Source organism: Malurus melanocephalus, unplaced genomic scaffold (assembly GCF_030028575.1).
Source record: "Malurus melanocephalus ecotype Western Australia unplaced genomic scaffold, MMel_1.1 scaffold_7, whole genome shotgun sequence".
NCBI lineage: Eukaryota > Metazoa > Chordata > Aves > Passeriformes > Maluridae > Malurus > Malurus melanocephalus.
The window spans coordinates 2,005,054-2,020,737 of NW_026623239.1; the positions used below are offsets into that span (position 1 = coordinate 2,005,054).

The following is a 15,684-nucleotide window of genomic DNA, read 5'->3' on the forward strand; positions in this document are numbered from 1 at the left end:
ATGCAATGGCGTCCCCCACCCTCCTCCCAGTAAAGAGTTAAAGCTTCAGGCTCGGCAGCACCAGTGGCCAGGATAAATGGGCAAAGAAGAGCAAAGTGAGGGTCCACAGTAACAAGAGGGGTTGGGGGGCATAAAACCCTCCAAGGCTGTTGCAGAACGGCTTCAGCAGCACCAGCGGGGAGAGCCGGGACGGGAAGGATGGCTCGGAGTCCACTAGAGTCGGGGGCGGCATCGGAGCTTTGGCGAAGCACCTTGTGCCGGGCACGGCGCGGGCCCGGGGGCAGCCCCGCCTGGCGCTGAGGGCACGGCCAGGGTCGGTGTTCCCCGCCGCGGAGCAGAGGAGAGCCAGGACGGGAGGCGAGGCGGCGACAGCGCCGCAGGAAGTCGGCTCCCGAGGGGGCTGGCACGGGGGCGGCGGCGGGGCAGCCCCGCCCGGCCCGGCTCGGCCCGCCGTCCGCAGCGGCCGCCCGCTGAGAGCCGCTGCCGGCACCCCCCGTGTCGCCGCCGATGGTGCTGCCGGGCTCCTGCTGCCCTCTCCCGGGACTCGTCCCGCTGCCCCAGGCGGCGGCGGGTTCGCTGTCGGCCGTGGCCACCGGCCTGTCGCCGCCGCCCCTCCGCCCGGGCTTGCCGCCGCGCCGCCGCCCGTGCCCCCCGGTCGCGCTGCCCGCCCGCCCGCTGCTCGGGCTGGGGCTGCTGCAGACGGGCCTGGGCTGCGCCCTGGTGGTGCTGAGCTTCGGGGCGCTGTGGCTGAGCAGCGCCCCGCAGGTGAAGAACGCGTGTCCCCTCTGGGCCGGCTCCTCGGTAAGTGACGGCCGCGGCCGGGACACGCCATGCGGGGTCCRGCCGTGAGGGCGCGGGACCTGCGGGGCGGCTGTCCCCGAGGGATGCGGGATCCCGCTCCTCCGCATCGCTTGGAAACTGGCTGCTTGGAAGCTGTTAGCTGACAGTTTTGTAGGATGTCTGCAGGACACCAACGGGGTAACACACATAGAGACAAACAAGTAGGGRTTTATTTACTGACTTGCGTTTTTGCAAAAAACCCCCAAGGTACTCGGTTATTTTGCGCTATCAGAAACAGGATTTTCAAAAGTCATTGTGTATGTAGATGTTGTATGTTGCCTTTTGTGTTTTATGCCTTTACTCATAGGCATAAGGTAGAGGTAAATCAGCAGTGTTCCTGGAGAAAAATATTCATTGACTTAGGACGGTTTTGTAAAGAGTACTGAGAGAAGTTATTCCATCTCCTCTTGGGCTCTGCTTTAAAGCACAACTTTATAGATACGGAGTACACACGAGAGTTTGGATTGCAGAAGCCAGGCAGTAGTAAGCAGAAGTTAGTGAGTGTAGGAGAGTCAGGTTGATTGGTCCCTGTTTGTGGGCCCTCCAGCAATCAGCAAGTCGTGTTGTGGGCTGGAACGCTCAGCTCCTGCTGCATGTGTGAACAGCAGCAGCCTCGCTTATAACATTTAAATTAAATCGCCGGTGTTGTTCAGCATCTGTGGAAATGTGCTCAGTGCAGTAGTTCGGGGACCAGGTAGTTCCTCTGTATCTGTATAATGCAGTGTTCATCCCTGAAAGTACACGATCCTTGGGGGGTGAGGGGAAAAGTAGATCCCATTAAAGCTAGGATTAATGTGTTTGGTTGGCTGTTTTTTGGTTTGGTTTTCTTTTCATTATGGATGCAACATGCTGACTTGTGAGGGGCAGGTCAGGAAAACTTTGAGAAAGACTTTGATTTCCTATCTTTAACAGATGTAATTAAATGAATTTGTTGTCCTTAAGAAAAAAGAAAAAGCACTTTTCATCAGTATTGATGAGCTTTGTTATAAAATCCTGTGTCCATTTTGCAGTCAGAGAATTAAAAAAAATCACTTTGTTATGAAACTGCAGAGTTATGTATGTGGTTTTGCAACACTAGTGATGATATCAGTAGGTGTTTTGGCCAAGTCATATATGCTCGTTACGCTAGATTAGATTGATCATGTGAAGTGAATGAAGTTACAGAAGGGATTTATTAAAAATACTGGTAGATGACTTCCTGCTTGTTCCAGTCTCCCTGTTTCTTTTTAGGGTAAGAGCTTCATGTCRGCTGGCTTAGTCACAAAGTCCAATGAGTTAAAAGTATATCTTGCAATTTATGGGATGTGCTGGGAAACTGTTTTGTCTTTCTTACAAGGTTGCCATTCTTCTATGAGAGAATATTTGGGTTTGCTCTTCGTTTCAGTTCTATAAAAGTTCTTTAAGATAATTCTTAATCTTAGTTGTTTTGCTCTGTAAGGTAAAGAAAGAATTCTAGGGTTTGATTCTATAATTCAGCAAGTTTGGTCTAACAACTGCTGTTGCAGAAGGATGTGCTTTTTATTTTAACTTCTTTTCTCCTTCTGATACTGGCATTCATCTGATTATATAGCAAATCATTTCAGGGAGGTAGTGCTGGTGCTCTTTATTGATTTCGGTCGTTCAGAAGTCAGAAATGGTCAGAAGTCTGCAAAAGGGAAAAAWGAAATAGGCACTTAATAAGTGCTAAGATGGCGATCAAGGGGGAGACACAGTTTTACATTTACTTAGCCATAGTGCAGAGAACAAGTACTTAATTGGCTGAAAGCAGTTATGTAGGGGAAGCATGAAGGTTGGAGTTGCTGACATACTCCTTGTCCCCATATTTTCTGGAAGGAAAAAATAAGAAAAGAGCAGATTTAAATTTGAATGTTATTTCACAGGATGCTGTTAAGAGTGAAAAGGCTCATCAGCCCAGGTATTTTTCTRCTCTAAAGTGCATCTTCATATCTTYCCAGCATTGCTGTACTGTTCCAAAGTACCATYCATAAGAACAGTAATAAAAACCATATAAATGTCATTTTTTGAACAGTTGCTTGCTTCTTGGTGACACTATGTTTTTTGGCGTTGTAGGCAATCTTATGTGGAATCTTAGGGTTAACAACATGGAAGAGGCCAATGATGGTTTTGGTAAGTATGAATTAAAGTTTGTAAGGATTTGATAAAAAAATGACCCTAATTTAAGAGTCATTGGTAAAAAATTAATTTCCATTTTTTAAAAAAATAATGTTGAGTCTTTCTTTTCAATTTGTAGAATCAAAATTATTGAAAGAGGAGTCAAAGACCATGAAAAGCMATATGCTTTCCTGCAGGGTGAAGTCCCCAGTAAGGACATGCATGGACCATGTCTGGAAGAACTGTTAATGTTATTTAAAGAACAAATGTTATGTTTTTGCATAAGAAAATTCTGGCTTAGAATAAATTTAGTTGTCTGAGGCTGTGCAGCTTAAACTGAAATGAAGGAGATGGTTTTAAATCATAGCTTAGTTGTAGTGTTTTAGTTTTTGACAGGGTTTAGAGGAAACTGAACACCTTACAGTAGGATCCAGTGCTAGTTTCATATGTACTTGACATTGCATTGCTGTGAGAGAAGTAGATTGATTTGCAGGGTGCGTAAGCTGTTTCCGCCTGTAAGTGAAATCTGAAGCTGTGTGGCTCTTAATGTCTCAGAGCTGGGATTTGAAAAAAAAGTTTTGCAGTTGCTTTTGTTTGTGTGTGGGTTTAGGGAGTTTTTTTRCTTTGGTTGATTGATTTGGGTTTTTTTTTTGTTTGAAATTTTTTGCCTTACTGTCGCTTCTGAAGACTTTTTCCAGACCAGGGCAGTTATTTCCTTTTTATGCAGCATTTCTTTGGGAYCCACACGGATATCAGTGAGGAGTAGCAAGGATTAAATATGTGAGCTGAGGATATAGTCATAGAATGATAGATTCACCAAGGCTGGAAGAGAGATTTGAGATCATCCAGTCCAGCTGTTAATCCAGCACTGCCCTAAACCCCTGAACTGCATCCCCCAATGCCAGATCCAGATGTCTCTTGAACATGTCTATGGATGGTGACCCCACCACCTCCCTGGGCAGCCCATTCCGGTGCATGAGCACCCTGACAGTGAAAAAGCCTTTTCTGATATCTGATCTGAATCTCCCCTGCCCCAGCTTAAGGCCATCTCCTCTTGTCCTCTCGCTGCAGGCACAGCAGCAGAGAGCGGCCCCACCTCACCACAGCTCCTTTCAGGGAGTGCAGAAAGCGATGAGGTCCCCCCTGAGCCTCCTGTTCTGGAGGCTGAGCACACAATATCTCCCCGAGTTGTCCCCTGGGGAGATATTGTGTGCTCCTCTTATGAGCCTCACTGCCCTTGGCTGCCACGCTCAGCCCCTCCGTGTCCTTTTTACAGTGAGGGACCCGCACTGAGCACGGACTGCAGCTGTGGCCTCAGCAGTGCCCAGTACAGGGGTGTGACCACTGCCCTGCTCCTGCTGGCCATGCTGCCTTGATACAGACCAGGGTGCCACCTGGGCACATTGCTGGCTTTTGTTCAGCTGGCTGTTGACCAGGACCCCAACACAGTTAYTTCTCAGTGTCCATTGGTTTACATGGCAATTTTTTTAGGAGTTTTGTGGATATAGAGAGGAGTGTGGTGTTGAAGACCCCTAACCTGGAAGGGCCATATTTTCATCAAGATAAATGTACATGCTATAAGTCTCAACCTGCCTAAGGCTTGCACAGTTGTGTGTACTCCTGTGTGCTCAGACACTCCTGTGTCTGTATTGCCTGTGTTCTGTGCTGTTTCTATAGAATGTTTCAGTAGTTTCCTTTTGTCTGTTGTTGCTCTTTCACTCTTTGGCATTCTCTTTTGTATAAACCTTGTTTTCTTTTCCTAATTTTACTTAAATAGAGAGCACCAAGCTCTTCTTGATCCTTTGTTTTATATTGGATGATCTTTAGGGTGGTCACATACTGAAGGAGATTGCCCTGGGATATCATGCAGTGGGTGTGAAAGTTTCTGACATGAAATTATTGATTAAAGCTGTGAGAAGTGTGCCATGATTTCGTAGCTGATCCTCCTTTTGAGCGAGAGAATACACAGGAATCGTCCTGAGCTCTCTTTACAGCCACAGTTATTCTATGATTTGTGTTTCTATGAAACCGTTTGYCTTTTTTTTCTTATTTATATGTGTGTTCTGTAGTGGTTTGATTTTTGACAGCCAGATTAGATCAGCCTTGGCACTGGGAAGCATTTCTGCTGAAAGAGCGGTCAAACCCTGGAACCCTGAAACAGGCTTCTRGAGAGGTGGTTGGTGCTCCAAGCTGTCGAAGAGGCATTTGGACAATGCACTTAAATTTGGCTTCGATTTTTGGTGAGCCCCAAAGTGGCCAGACAGTTGAACTACTGTTATAATTCCCTTCAAACTGAAATATTCTATTCTACTGAAAAAAAGAAAAAAAAAAAAAAAAAGAAATTAACATTGAACTCTGCGTGAAGATAAAGAAATCATGCTTTAAACTAGCTGCAGTCTGTCAAGGACAGACTGTTAGTTTCTGTGAACATATTTATGTTGGCCTAAATATCTATTATGTCTACTCTCTAGTAACTTGAACATTTTTTCTAGGGAGTTAGGAAGAGTGCACAATTACATGAATTGCAAAAGTGAGCTTCCTAAATGTCTCAGCAATGAGAATCATTACACAGTCATGACTTGGGATTGTGATATTATAAGTAAGACCATAAAACTCATTCAGAACTAAAACAAAGCCCTTTTTTAGGGCTTTAGACTGTCCTCCACTTTTAACTCCTTATGTAAGACCTTAGCACTCCCAGTAATGGTTTCTCTGTATCTATGTTTGGGTTTTTGTGAAGGGTCAGGCTGTCTTAGGGCTGCCACTTCAATCCAAGGCCTTGGTCATGGACAAGAGCAACCAGACTGTTGGATTTTTTTGTGATAGCAAGATTCTGGTGCTGCTGATGCTTGCAGAAAACACAGGGCTGCAGTGCTGTGAGAAAGAAGCTGGGGGGTGGCTGGAGTGGTTCAACCACTCCTGTTTTTCACTTGGAGGGGAGAAAGGGAGGGAAACACATAGATTACAGATGTGGGCCTTTAGTAGCACCATCTGTGAAGAAACAGCCRTTAAGAGGGATGGCTGTGATAAGASCTGTTAGTAAATAAAATGGAGAGCTGTATTTGGGTTTAGCCACCCACGCTGTATTACAGCTGCGTTAACAGTGTGGGACAGTACTAGATAAATAATGTATCTGTCAGACAGGGTACTTCAAGGCAAAATCAGGYTACAGTCGTATCTTTTGAAGGACATTTTTGCAAGAGAGGCTTAGTCTTGAACACTACAGCTGCTGAGAAGTTTGGGCTCTGAAATCCTTCCTTGGTTTCAGATGTTTGAGGAATTTCTGTTCTGGTTATTAGTTGTCAATCACCTTTGGAAGTCACCTTGTAATCCTTGTGGTTTGAAGCTGAGTTTTGTTGGAGGTGGGGCTGGGTTGACATTGGAATTGATGATCTTGATATGTTAATGATCCTATGTTACTTCTCCTTCAGGGCTGTCCAAATGTATTTACTGGGGAAAGAGAAACTTTCCATCATCRTCACCATGTGTCCCTTCGAGTCACTTGGGTATTGACTCTGAACTGTKCCAGGCTCCATGTTACCTTCCACATACAGAATCTGGTTCCTTCCTCTCTCCTCTTAAGCTTCTTCCTTCATACGGCTTTAAATCTTATTTTCAGCTGAAGGAACCTAAATTCTTTCAGAAAGTACATCAGTTCTCCAGTGTTAGTTTTGAGGGCAACTCTCATCTGACAGGTCATGCTTGCCGCTATAGCCTCTGTCTGTCCTTTTATGCCAGTTTGGACTAATGTGAGTTTAAGTTGCATTCCCAGGAGTTGCCAGGAGCCGTACATGCCTTACTGAATGCAGAAGCCCTTTCCTTTCCTTCCAGTTGCATACAAATTAGTTGCAATCCTGTAGAGTCCTTTTTAGGTGACTCTGATTGTGTTTGTGGTTTTAGGGTTTTTCTCACCAGCTGAGCTAAAGGCTTCAAGTTAAGTATTTCTCTGGTGTCTGGTGCTTGGGTTCTGCTGCTAATGAGGAGGCTCAGCTGTGATTGAATGAAAGGGAAAGAAGTGCCAGCATCCAACAAGACACCAGTCTGTTACGCTGTGTAGATTTAACTGCTGCAGCTGCGAGTTGCAGGAGCAGTTTGGTACTGCAAAAGGCATGGGTTCAAGAAGCCAACAGAACACGAGGCTGCTTGAATGCAACTCTAGCTTCAGCTACATCAAGTGCTGTATGCTTCTGTTTGCCAGCATGGCAGGTTTTGTGTTCATACATGTCATCTTTTTTAATGTAAAGCTTTGCGGGGTTTGACAGAAAAGTCAGAGTCACATGTGCAGCATGAAGCGTTCAGTCTGGATACTTCTTGTGTTCAAGTGTGGTAACATAAGGATTTGAGATTTTTATTAGAAACACTTTATTTAAAAGTGTTGATATTTTTAATTTATGAAAAAAAATGTACAGATCTTACTTTGAAAACAGAAAAGTTTATGGAATTAAGCCTTTACTTATAACGTTGAAAATTTTGGAAGAATTTATTAATGGTAAACCTTGTTTAAAAAGTTGTTTAAGTTGAAAATTTTTATCCAAAGAGAAATATGTTCCAGAAGACTTTAAATAAAGATTTCTTAGGACTGGCTGCTGCTATGATAGCTGCACCTTGACAGATTTTAATGAATTTAACCAAAATTGAATGTATACTCAGTTCCAGTGACRCTTTTAAATTTTAGCTATGCTGGTAACAGTGTAAAGCACTGTGAACAGAAGCTGCATATCAAGTCCCTGATTAAGTCCCTTAAAAACAGGGATAGTCTCTCCATATCCCCATGCTTTATAGTAAGCAGTCATTTGACTTGTGAGAAGTATTGCAGTAGTACCTTTTCTCCCTGGATTTTAGAAGTAAAATAGCTTAATGTTAACTGCTTTGCTCACATGCAGGACTTCAGCATTTAGTCAGGAAGCAGTAATTATGCAAAGGTTTTTAAGTCAGTGTAAGCAAATAGAAATAAGCTTTTGAGAGTAGGAAAAGCGTTGGAGGCTTATAACAATTTTTATGCCTCTCTCATACATAGCGTGTTTTAGTGCTGCATTTGAAATATGTGACTTTTAAAATGAAATTAATTAATTTGTCTTTTTTTGTGGGGCTTCCCTTTGTTGACAGTTGTATTGTGTGTCTCCATATGGTCTCCACAATAAATAGCTCTCACAACTATGAATTTTAATTATTGCTGTTGCTGCTGTGCGTATGRACAATTAATAAATGGACTTACTTTTAGCTACAGGATGTTTATAAAGTATTTATATAGGCTGTAAATAGATATAAGAGTTGATGACAGGTGTAAGAGTTGATGATTGTGAAACAAGTTACTTTTTKCTTTCATTTCAGTGCCTCCATTTAAGGCATCAGTCCTGTTGTGTGTCCTTGCATATTCAAGTGAAAAGCAGTTCCTCTCTGGCATTAGATATTTGTTTCAATGGCAGCAGCAGGATAACAAGCAGCTTCTCCATACAGAGTGAGAGATAGTGTTCAGAGCTTTACTATGCAAATTTGTTCTTCCTTGGAGTCCTCAAAGAGTGTTATGATACTTTTTTGCCTGGAAGAGATAATCCATTCAAGTCATTAGCAAATATGAATAGAATACACTTTGCTTTCTTTCATGTAGTTTAATTCATATGAAGGTTCCTTGTGACTTTCTGCATCTGTTTGCAGTCCATGTGTATCTAATGCTCTAAAGATGAAGCTGTGRGCCAAGCTAAAGCCATAATTTCAGTTGTTTCCATTTTTATAACTGCATTAAGACCAGTTACCTCTGGCTTTTAAAATACCTGTTTGGCTTCTAAAGTACATGTTCGCCTTTCTCTGTTTTTTTCCTACATTGAGAACTACTTCTCTCCAYTGGACAGGATCTTCTGTCACTGGGATAAAGTGTAACACCTGTTTTTACTTGTAGGTGAGTAGTGATGGAGAAGATGTTTAAATTTGCATCTGCAGGAGAATGGAAGTGACAAAATAAGCTGACAGAATACATGTTAGACTGGACAGTGAGTGACTGAGTAAGTGGACAACAGAGGGTTGTGACAAGTGGCAAACGGCAAAAACAGTTGAGGGCCAGCTAGCAGTGTTGAGCCCAGGGGTGGAAACAGRGGCGTGTACTACTTGAGTGCACAGTGGATCCGAGAGCAAGTTCACAGGTGAGTGGAATGGCTGATACACCAAATATGGCCATTCAGAAGGACCTGGACAGGTTCTAAAAAGTCCTGCCTGTGCAGGGAAATTTCCCTAGTACACAGAAGGAAACAACATATTGAAGAGTAGCTCTGCAGAGAAAAACTTGGGGGCAACAAGCAGTCCATGAGACAGCTCTTTTGGCAAAGAGCACTAGTGGAGTCCTGGASCAAGCAGAGATTTGCCAAAATGTCAAGTGATGTGTTCTTTCCTGCACTGGGAGAGGTGTGAGAGCTGTGCCTGTTCAGCCTGGAGAAGAGAATGTGAGTCTCCTGTATCTCTATAAATAGCTGATGGGAGGGAGTGAAGAATAAGGAGCTGGATCTTTCTCAGTAGTGCTCATTGACTGAACAGAGGCTGTAAGCTCAGTAGAGAAAATAGGAAGTTCCATCTGAACACAAAAGATGACTTTTTTTACTGTTAYGATGGTCAAAAACTGGTGTCAGTTACCTGTAGAGACAGTCAAAAATCAACCAGGTGTTATATTCGATAGCCCGCTGTATGTCATAAAATTATGGAATGGTCTGGATTGGAAGGGATCTGACAGTTCCAGCCCTTCTGTTGTGACAGCTGCTTGAGCAGGAGGTTGGACGTAGATGTTCTCAAGAGGTTCCTTCCAGTCTCAGTGATTGTGTAAAAATGGTAACCAGTGATGGAACAGAAAGAAAAGGAATTTTTTCTCTTGGCAGTCGAGTACAATGTACGGTTCACTGTCAGATGCATAGTAAATAATTTTGTGTTTGTGGTTCAAATCAGGTTAGTGTTTTAGGTTGCATGAAGAAGAATTATTGTTATTTTCTGCTTATTTGGCAGGATTTTCTGAGTATTAAATTATTCAGTCAAAAATAGACTGTACATATAATAAAAACCAGATCAAGATTATACTTAGGGTAGATTTTATTAGAAYATAAATCCAGAAATTATCATCCTCGTTTCRCATATTTATAATAATGTTCCTTCTCTGATTTGTCCTTTGATTTCTAACATGTTTCTTTAGAAAAATATTTGCAGGGTTTTTTTTCCCCAAAGTTTTGGGTTGGAAGTCTGGATTTTAGCTAATTTTTTTGTATGCTATAGATGGAATTGTTTCTATTGCATCTTGTATACCAAAGGAGACAACTTAAATAAGAATTTGCTGCCTTTTTTTTTTTCTTCTTTTAATGTTTCTCTGCTTTGGCCACATGACTTCTTCGTTTCTTCATCAGTTGAAAGAGGACAAATATATCTCTTGTTTTTCTTAATATCATTTAATGAAATTTGTACTATAAATATTTTTTATGTTGAAACAGCTTCTATTTCACTTAAAGAACTGGCTAATTCCTGTTTGAACCAAGTTGAAAAATTTTCTTTATATGAAATACCTTTGTGTACCAATTTTCTCAAAGTTGTTCTTGTCAAAAGAGTAAACAAGATAATTCAGATAAAAGCATAAGAAATGGGTTTGATTCATTTGCATGCTGAGCAGGGAGTTAATTAAAAAAAAGTCATGAGATTCTGTGTTTATGTGGAAAAACAAGTGACACTCAGAGTGCTCTCTAGAACTAAAACCCTCTTATCTGTGGCTTCGTGTTTATTGCAAAGCTAGGACAAAGTACTGTTCCTCTTAATAATTTATGAATTATTTTGTTCTTAGTATGTCTGACACACAGTAGTCCCAGTCTTCAGAGATTTACTAATAAGTACTTCAGTTATTGGGGTTTTTGGGCTTAAAATCTACCTTACAGGATAAAGTTGTGATGAAACTAGTAATGACTAGTAATGATGTAATTGACAAATTTAGCTTGCATGGTGAAGATCTTTGGCTCTTGTCCATTCATTATTTCCCTGAACCTCAGAAAATGGGAACATAATTTGTGCAACAGCTGTTACCTATTTCTGATTCAGCTTCCAGGTAGCTAACCATGGTACATCAGCTAAATTTATTTGGAAAGCCCTGGTGTTCTTTGTGCATGTTTAGGAAGTCCTTATTGCCAGATCTCCTGTAAGGCTGTCTGGGGCAGAACTGAGCTCAGGTCCCTCATAGTGACTTTCTCTTCCTCTGTTTCTTTTTGTCATGTCCTGCCTTTGTAAGAAATCTGAATGAACAGATTGTTACTAACAAGGGTTCTTCTGTTTTGCTTCAAGGATKAATCTTATTTTTATTTGTCTTTAAAGTAGTAGTCCTTCTCATAGTACTTTTTCCTGAAGTACAGAAGCATTTTACCTGTATGAATAGGGACAGGGGCAGTTCTTCCATATGTTCAAAATCCATATCCCAAGTCATTTAAGCACAGATTGTTARGGCATAGGTGAAAGCAAGACATCATTTTATCCACTGCTTGTGCTTGCCCTTTTTTCAGATATTTTACTTCTCTTTCCATGGCTTGATTTCAGGTGGTTTGCAAATCTGAAGGTATTATCTGATTTACAGATGTTCTGGGTTAAGTAGCCAGGAGGAAATAATTTAGCTAAAGTCTCTTAAGTTACCTCACTGTACCGGGAAAAATATTTTTCATTTATTTGTGCTGAAAAATAATTCTGGAAATCCTGTGCAGAGTGAATATTGGCTTAAGATSTTTCATTGTTTTCAGATTTCTTTACTGTTCTGAATGTGTTGAGAGCTAAACTTGGTGGAAGAGTATGACACACAGTGGAAGTTGGGCACCTTGCAGATCATACTTTGCACTCCAGGAAAACATTTAGCTGCCTGTACTGTTACTGTTGACATTTTCAATAGTTGTCTATATTTTATTTTTGCACCACTAGTGCAGAATAAGGAGAGAGAAGACAAAAATTTTTGGGACTAGATTAAGACACCTTGGGGCACTGAAGTAGTGGGCAGTTTTGAAAAAGAGCGAAGTGTCATTCCCAGCTTCAGATTGTGAGTGGGGTTTGCACTGTCATAGGTTCCTTGAGTTGTGTTCCTRTGCTCACTGCAGTTAACTTTGTTTTGCTGTTCCAGGTTAACCTGTTCGTTTTGCTGTCTGTGATCTGTGTTCTGCTGAACTTGACTGGATTAATATTAGCATGTCAAGGCTTTCAGTTTGTGTCCGGGGTACCCAGATGCAATTTGGTGAGCACACATACTGATTTACACCAGTTTCTTCTCATTACGGCTTGTTAGTTTGCAGTGCTGAGATCACAAAATGTCCTGTTGTAGAGTTGCAAGTAATTTAAGAACTAGCATAAAGGATTTKTGTAGCAATGCAACAAATAGAAGCTGTTGAAAAAAGCCTGAGTTGTGGGTAATGTTTAGCTACCTACAAAAGGTTCAGTCTGTTGTAATCTGTGGGTGGGATCATTCCTCCTGTTTTGCCTCACCTGATGAGGACCATTTGCGTTGATGTCCTGCAGCGGAAGCTGTGAGGAAGAAAATAAAGTCGAATAAACCTTACCAACTTTTCAGAATGCTTCTACTTGAGGAAGAAGCAGTCTGTACAAKACAGGACAGAATGCAAAAGGTTTTTCTCAAGTGGTTGTCATGAGAAATAGAAAAATCACTACTTAGGAATCAGAAACTGTGGTGTAATTGAAATTTAAAGATACAGTACAGGGTCACTTGGTGATGAAGCTGATTGTGTGTAAAAGCTTGAAGGACTGTGGGTTAATGGACAGATCTGAATATCTAATTTCATTSTTTTATTGCTTCAGGAACACTGGTGTTGGTTCCTTGACATGCCAAAGGGTGTATTGTGGTGAGAGTCCAAGATTATAAACCCTTGGCAATCTAGATTCACCCAGGATCACTGTACCAAAGCCACACCGAGAATTAATAGTTATTCCAGATGAAGTGGTCAAATGTTGCAGGAGTTTCTGAGCTCTCTGTGGTTGGAAGTGTATGGTACMGCCAAAAGGCATTCCTGAAATCATTAATTACTTTGTAGGATGRCTTCTGCAGGTCGCAGAGTGTCCATGTTGTGACTCTTGGATTTGACAGTTAAAAACCCAATTATTCCTGGGTTAACATTGACTTTCTACTTTAAAAACTAAGATGACAAGATTGGTTTGAAAATGAAAGTTGCAAATAACAATGGTGTACAGTTATGGCTATTAATGATTTTACTGGGTTGAAATTGCAGTTGTGTGTTTCATTCCATCGCAGGAATTCAAGATGCATTCATGAACCAAAGAAAATGTGTACCGGTCAYACAGAATACTTTACACATCAGTCAGAAATAATTTCTAGGCTGCTATTCATTGGAAGGAGCATAGATAATAAAATTGCTTAGTAATCAGTGCAGCTTTGATTACAACTAAGTTGTATTTAAATGTGTTAATGCCTTATCCATAATGTTTTCTTTCAAATAGGAAGTGTATATAATAGAGSTTTTTAATACAAGAATCATTAGCGTACCAAACAGTTCAATTACATGATCCTGTATTTCCGGTCTGATTTGTAGTCACAGATTTAGTTTAAGACATAGGTTCTATATTATGCAGAATATAGGTAAAAATATTGCATGAAACAGTTAAAAAGTGGAGTTTTGTTTCTTAAAGATGGATATGGATGAAAAGAAGATTTGTTTCTGCTGTGAAGAACATCTAAGTAAATGCACGGAAGTAGAGGCTTTACTGAAGCTAWACCGTATGAAGTCATGCAGTGCTGCTCACCTTCTTCTCAAGGTACCCTGCATGCACATCACTGGGACTGCTTTTATAATGTCCATGCTCATGCAGCAGTGCGTGCTGAAGTGATCGCTGTGTTTATGGTGGAAAATTCTGTCATTTTTCCTGTTCTTCCTCACTGGTCAGAAACTCTTCATGGCTCTGTAACACGTGGAGGYTTCTTTCATGTCTGTTTTTCAACCAGTGCGCTGCTGAGCCACTAAGCAGTTCTTTCCCTTTTTTTTTGTGTTTAGTGCAACCAAAACTGCAGTTGAATCCGGACAAGATTAAGGGGTAAAGATAATGTAAATTTTAGTCAATGATTTGATTCATTCATTAGTCTTTTGCACTTCTCAGCCTGTCTTGGCTTACAAGCTGCTAAAAAAAGACTCCCAACCAACACCATCCTCAAATATAAAGAAGCTTTTACAAAGCTTTAATGCAGATTATCTTGAATCTGGATTTCCCACAGAAAAGATATGAGGAAGGTTATGGCTCTTGGAAAAATAGATGGATAAATCACATATGAACTGTATGAAACCTTTGTGGATCTCTTTGTCAGGACAATAGTGTAAAACAAGTTTTTGCAAATTATTCCAGTTTTGGAGATTGTGCTGAAGAATTCATCCCATACATTTCTTGGAAGTAATTGCCATGGTCATCCTCGTGTTTTCTGTATTTGTTTTAGTTTATTATTGCTGTTGTTGTTGTTTTGACATTTACAAATACCATTATTTAATTTTTTTTATTTCAATAATGTTCATGTTCTTCAGAAAGTCCTCTTAACGCTTAGTGCCCTGAATGCTGTCACCGCTGCAGTTTGCTTGATAGCAGCTGCCCTGCATTACTTACAGATATTTGCATCAAGGAGATCCTGCATAGTAAGTGAGCACAAGGCATTGCCTGCCATAAAGTGTTGTACTAACAGTATTACTAGTTTACACAGCTCAGCAATATTTATAGCTCAGAAGGGTTTTAACACAACTTTTGTTTGATTAGGATGAATCTCCCATTGAAGACCAAGATCACATTTTGGATCCTGATGATTTTATCCCACCTGTCCCACCTCCCTCCTATTTTGCGACTTTTAATTCTTGTACTCCGCAGACAAGTCACAGGTAAAAGTGTGTTTTCTCCCTTATTGGCTGAAAAAGTTTTGTGATTTTAGAGGGATTTAAAAATAAATAAGAAAAAAGCCCCGTTAGTTGGAGGCAGCATAAATGCAGTGGAGGTAAGAGGTAAACKATGCTGTCAGGAGGAGGTCAGGGCTGCAGTGGGAAGCCAGACACAACCACTTGGCAAGCCAGAAACCTTGCATGGTGTTCCCCCAGGGATCTTCCTGCCAGAGTGATTCCCCTGCTCCCTCTTGGGCTGTTAGGGCTGACTGAAGGGTATATTTTGATTGCACTGCCTGGCCAAGTTATCCCTTAACCTGCAGGTGATTATATGTTCTTCAAAGTAACATGTAGGTTGGCTTTATTAGTTTATGATTCAGCTGGGGCTGCATTTTTCTGTTCTGAACATTCAGTATTTATGCATAAAAGCATTACGATGCTCAAGCAGACTGTATGACTCTGCTTTTGTTTAAAATTACGATTGCAGGGTGCAGGACTGTTTAGTTTATTTCAGTTTCATCAGGAATAGCAGACATGACTTTCAAGACTATGTGTTCTTGGCAGAGGTAATTACAGATCCTGGGATTGCCTAGAAAATGATAACATGGCACAGCAATAGGTTTTAGAATGAACAGGTCCACTTAACAACAACTGCAGCTGAATTCAAAATAGTACTAAAACCTCCTATCTTATTCTTGGTTCAAACTGCTTATGAGAATAGAATTGTAGGTGTAATGATCTCTTTTGGAAGAATCATTATTTATTGAAACATGCTTTTCAGAGCTTCCCTTCTTTTAAAATAGACCAATTGTTCTTTGTCTGGCATATCATTCTAGATGGTTATCTCTTCCCTAGCAGCAGT

General features: G+C 41.2%; 1 protein-coding gene across 1 annotated transcript in view; it reads left to right on the forward strand.

Annotated features, from left to right (window-relative positions):
* The first annotated feature begins 455 nt into the window (after window positions 1-455).
* ENTREP1 (endosomal transmembrane epsin interactor 1) overlaps window positions 456-15,684 on the forward strand; it is a 27,028-nt gene continuing 11,799 nt past the window's right edge. Inside the window, exons 1-6 of the mRNA XM_057372422.1 lie at window positions 456-801; window positions 2,911-2,967; window positions 12,065-12,175; window positions 13,600-13,725; window positions 14,481-14,588; window positions 14,707-14,825. Of these exons, the coding sequence (XP_057228405.1) occupies window positions 508-801; window positions 2,911-2,967; window positions 12,065-12,175; window positions 13,600-13,725; window positions 14,481-14,588; window positions 14,707-14,825 (815 nt within the window). The 5' untranslated portion in view covers window positions 456-507. The remainder of the gene's footprint in view (window positions 802-2,910; window positions 2,968-12,064; window positions 12,176-13,599; window positions 13,726-14,480; window positions 14,589-14,706; window positions 14,826-15,684) is intronic.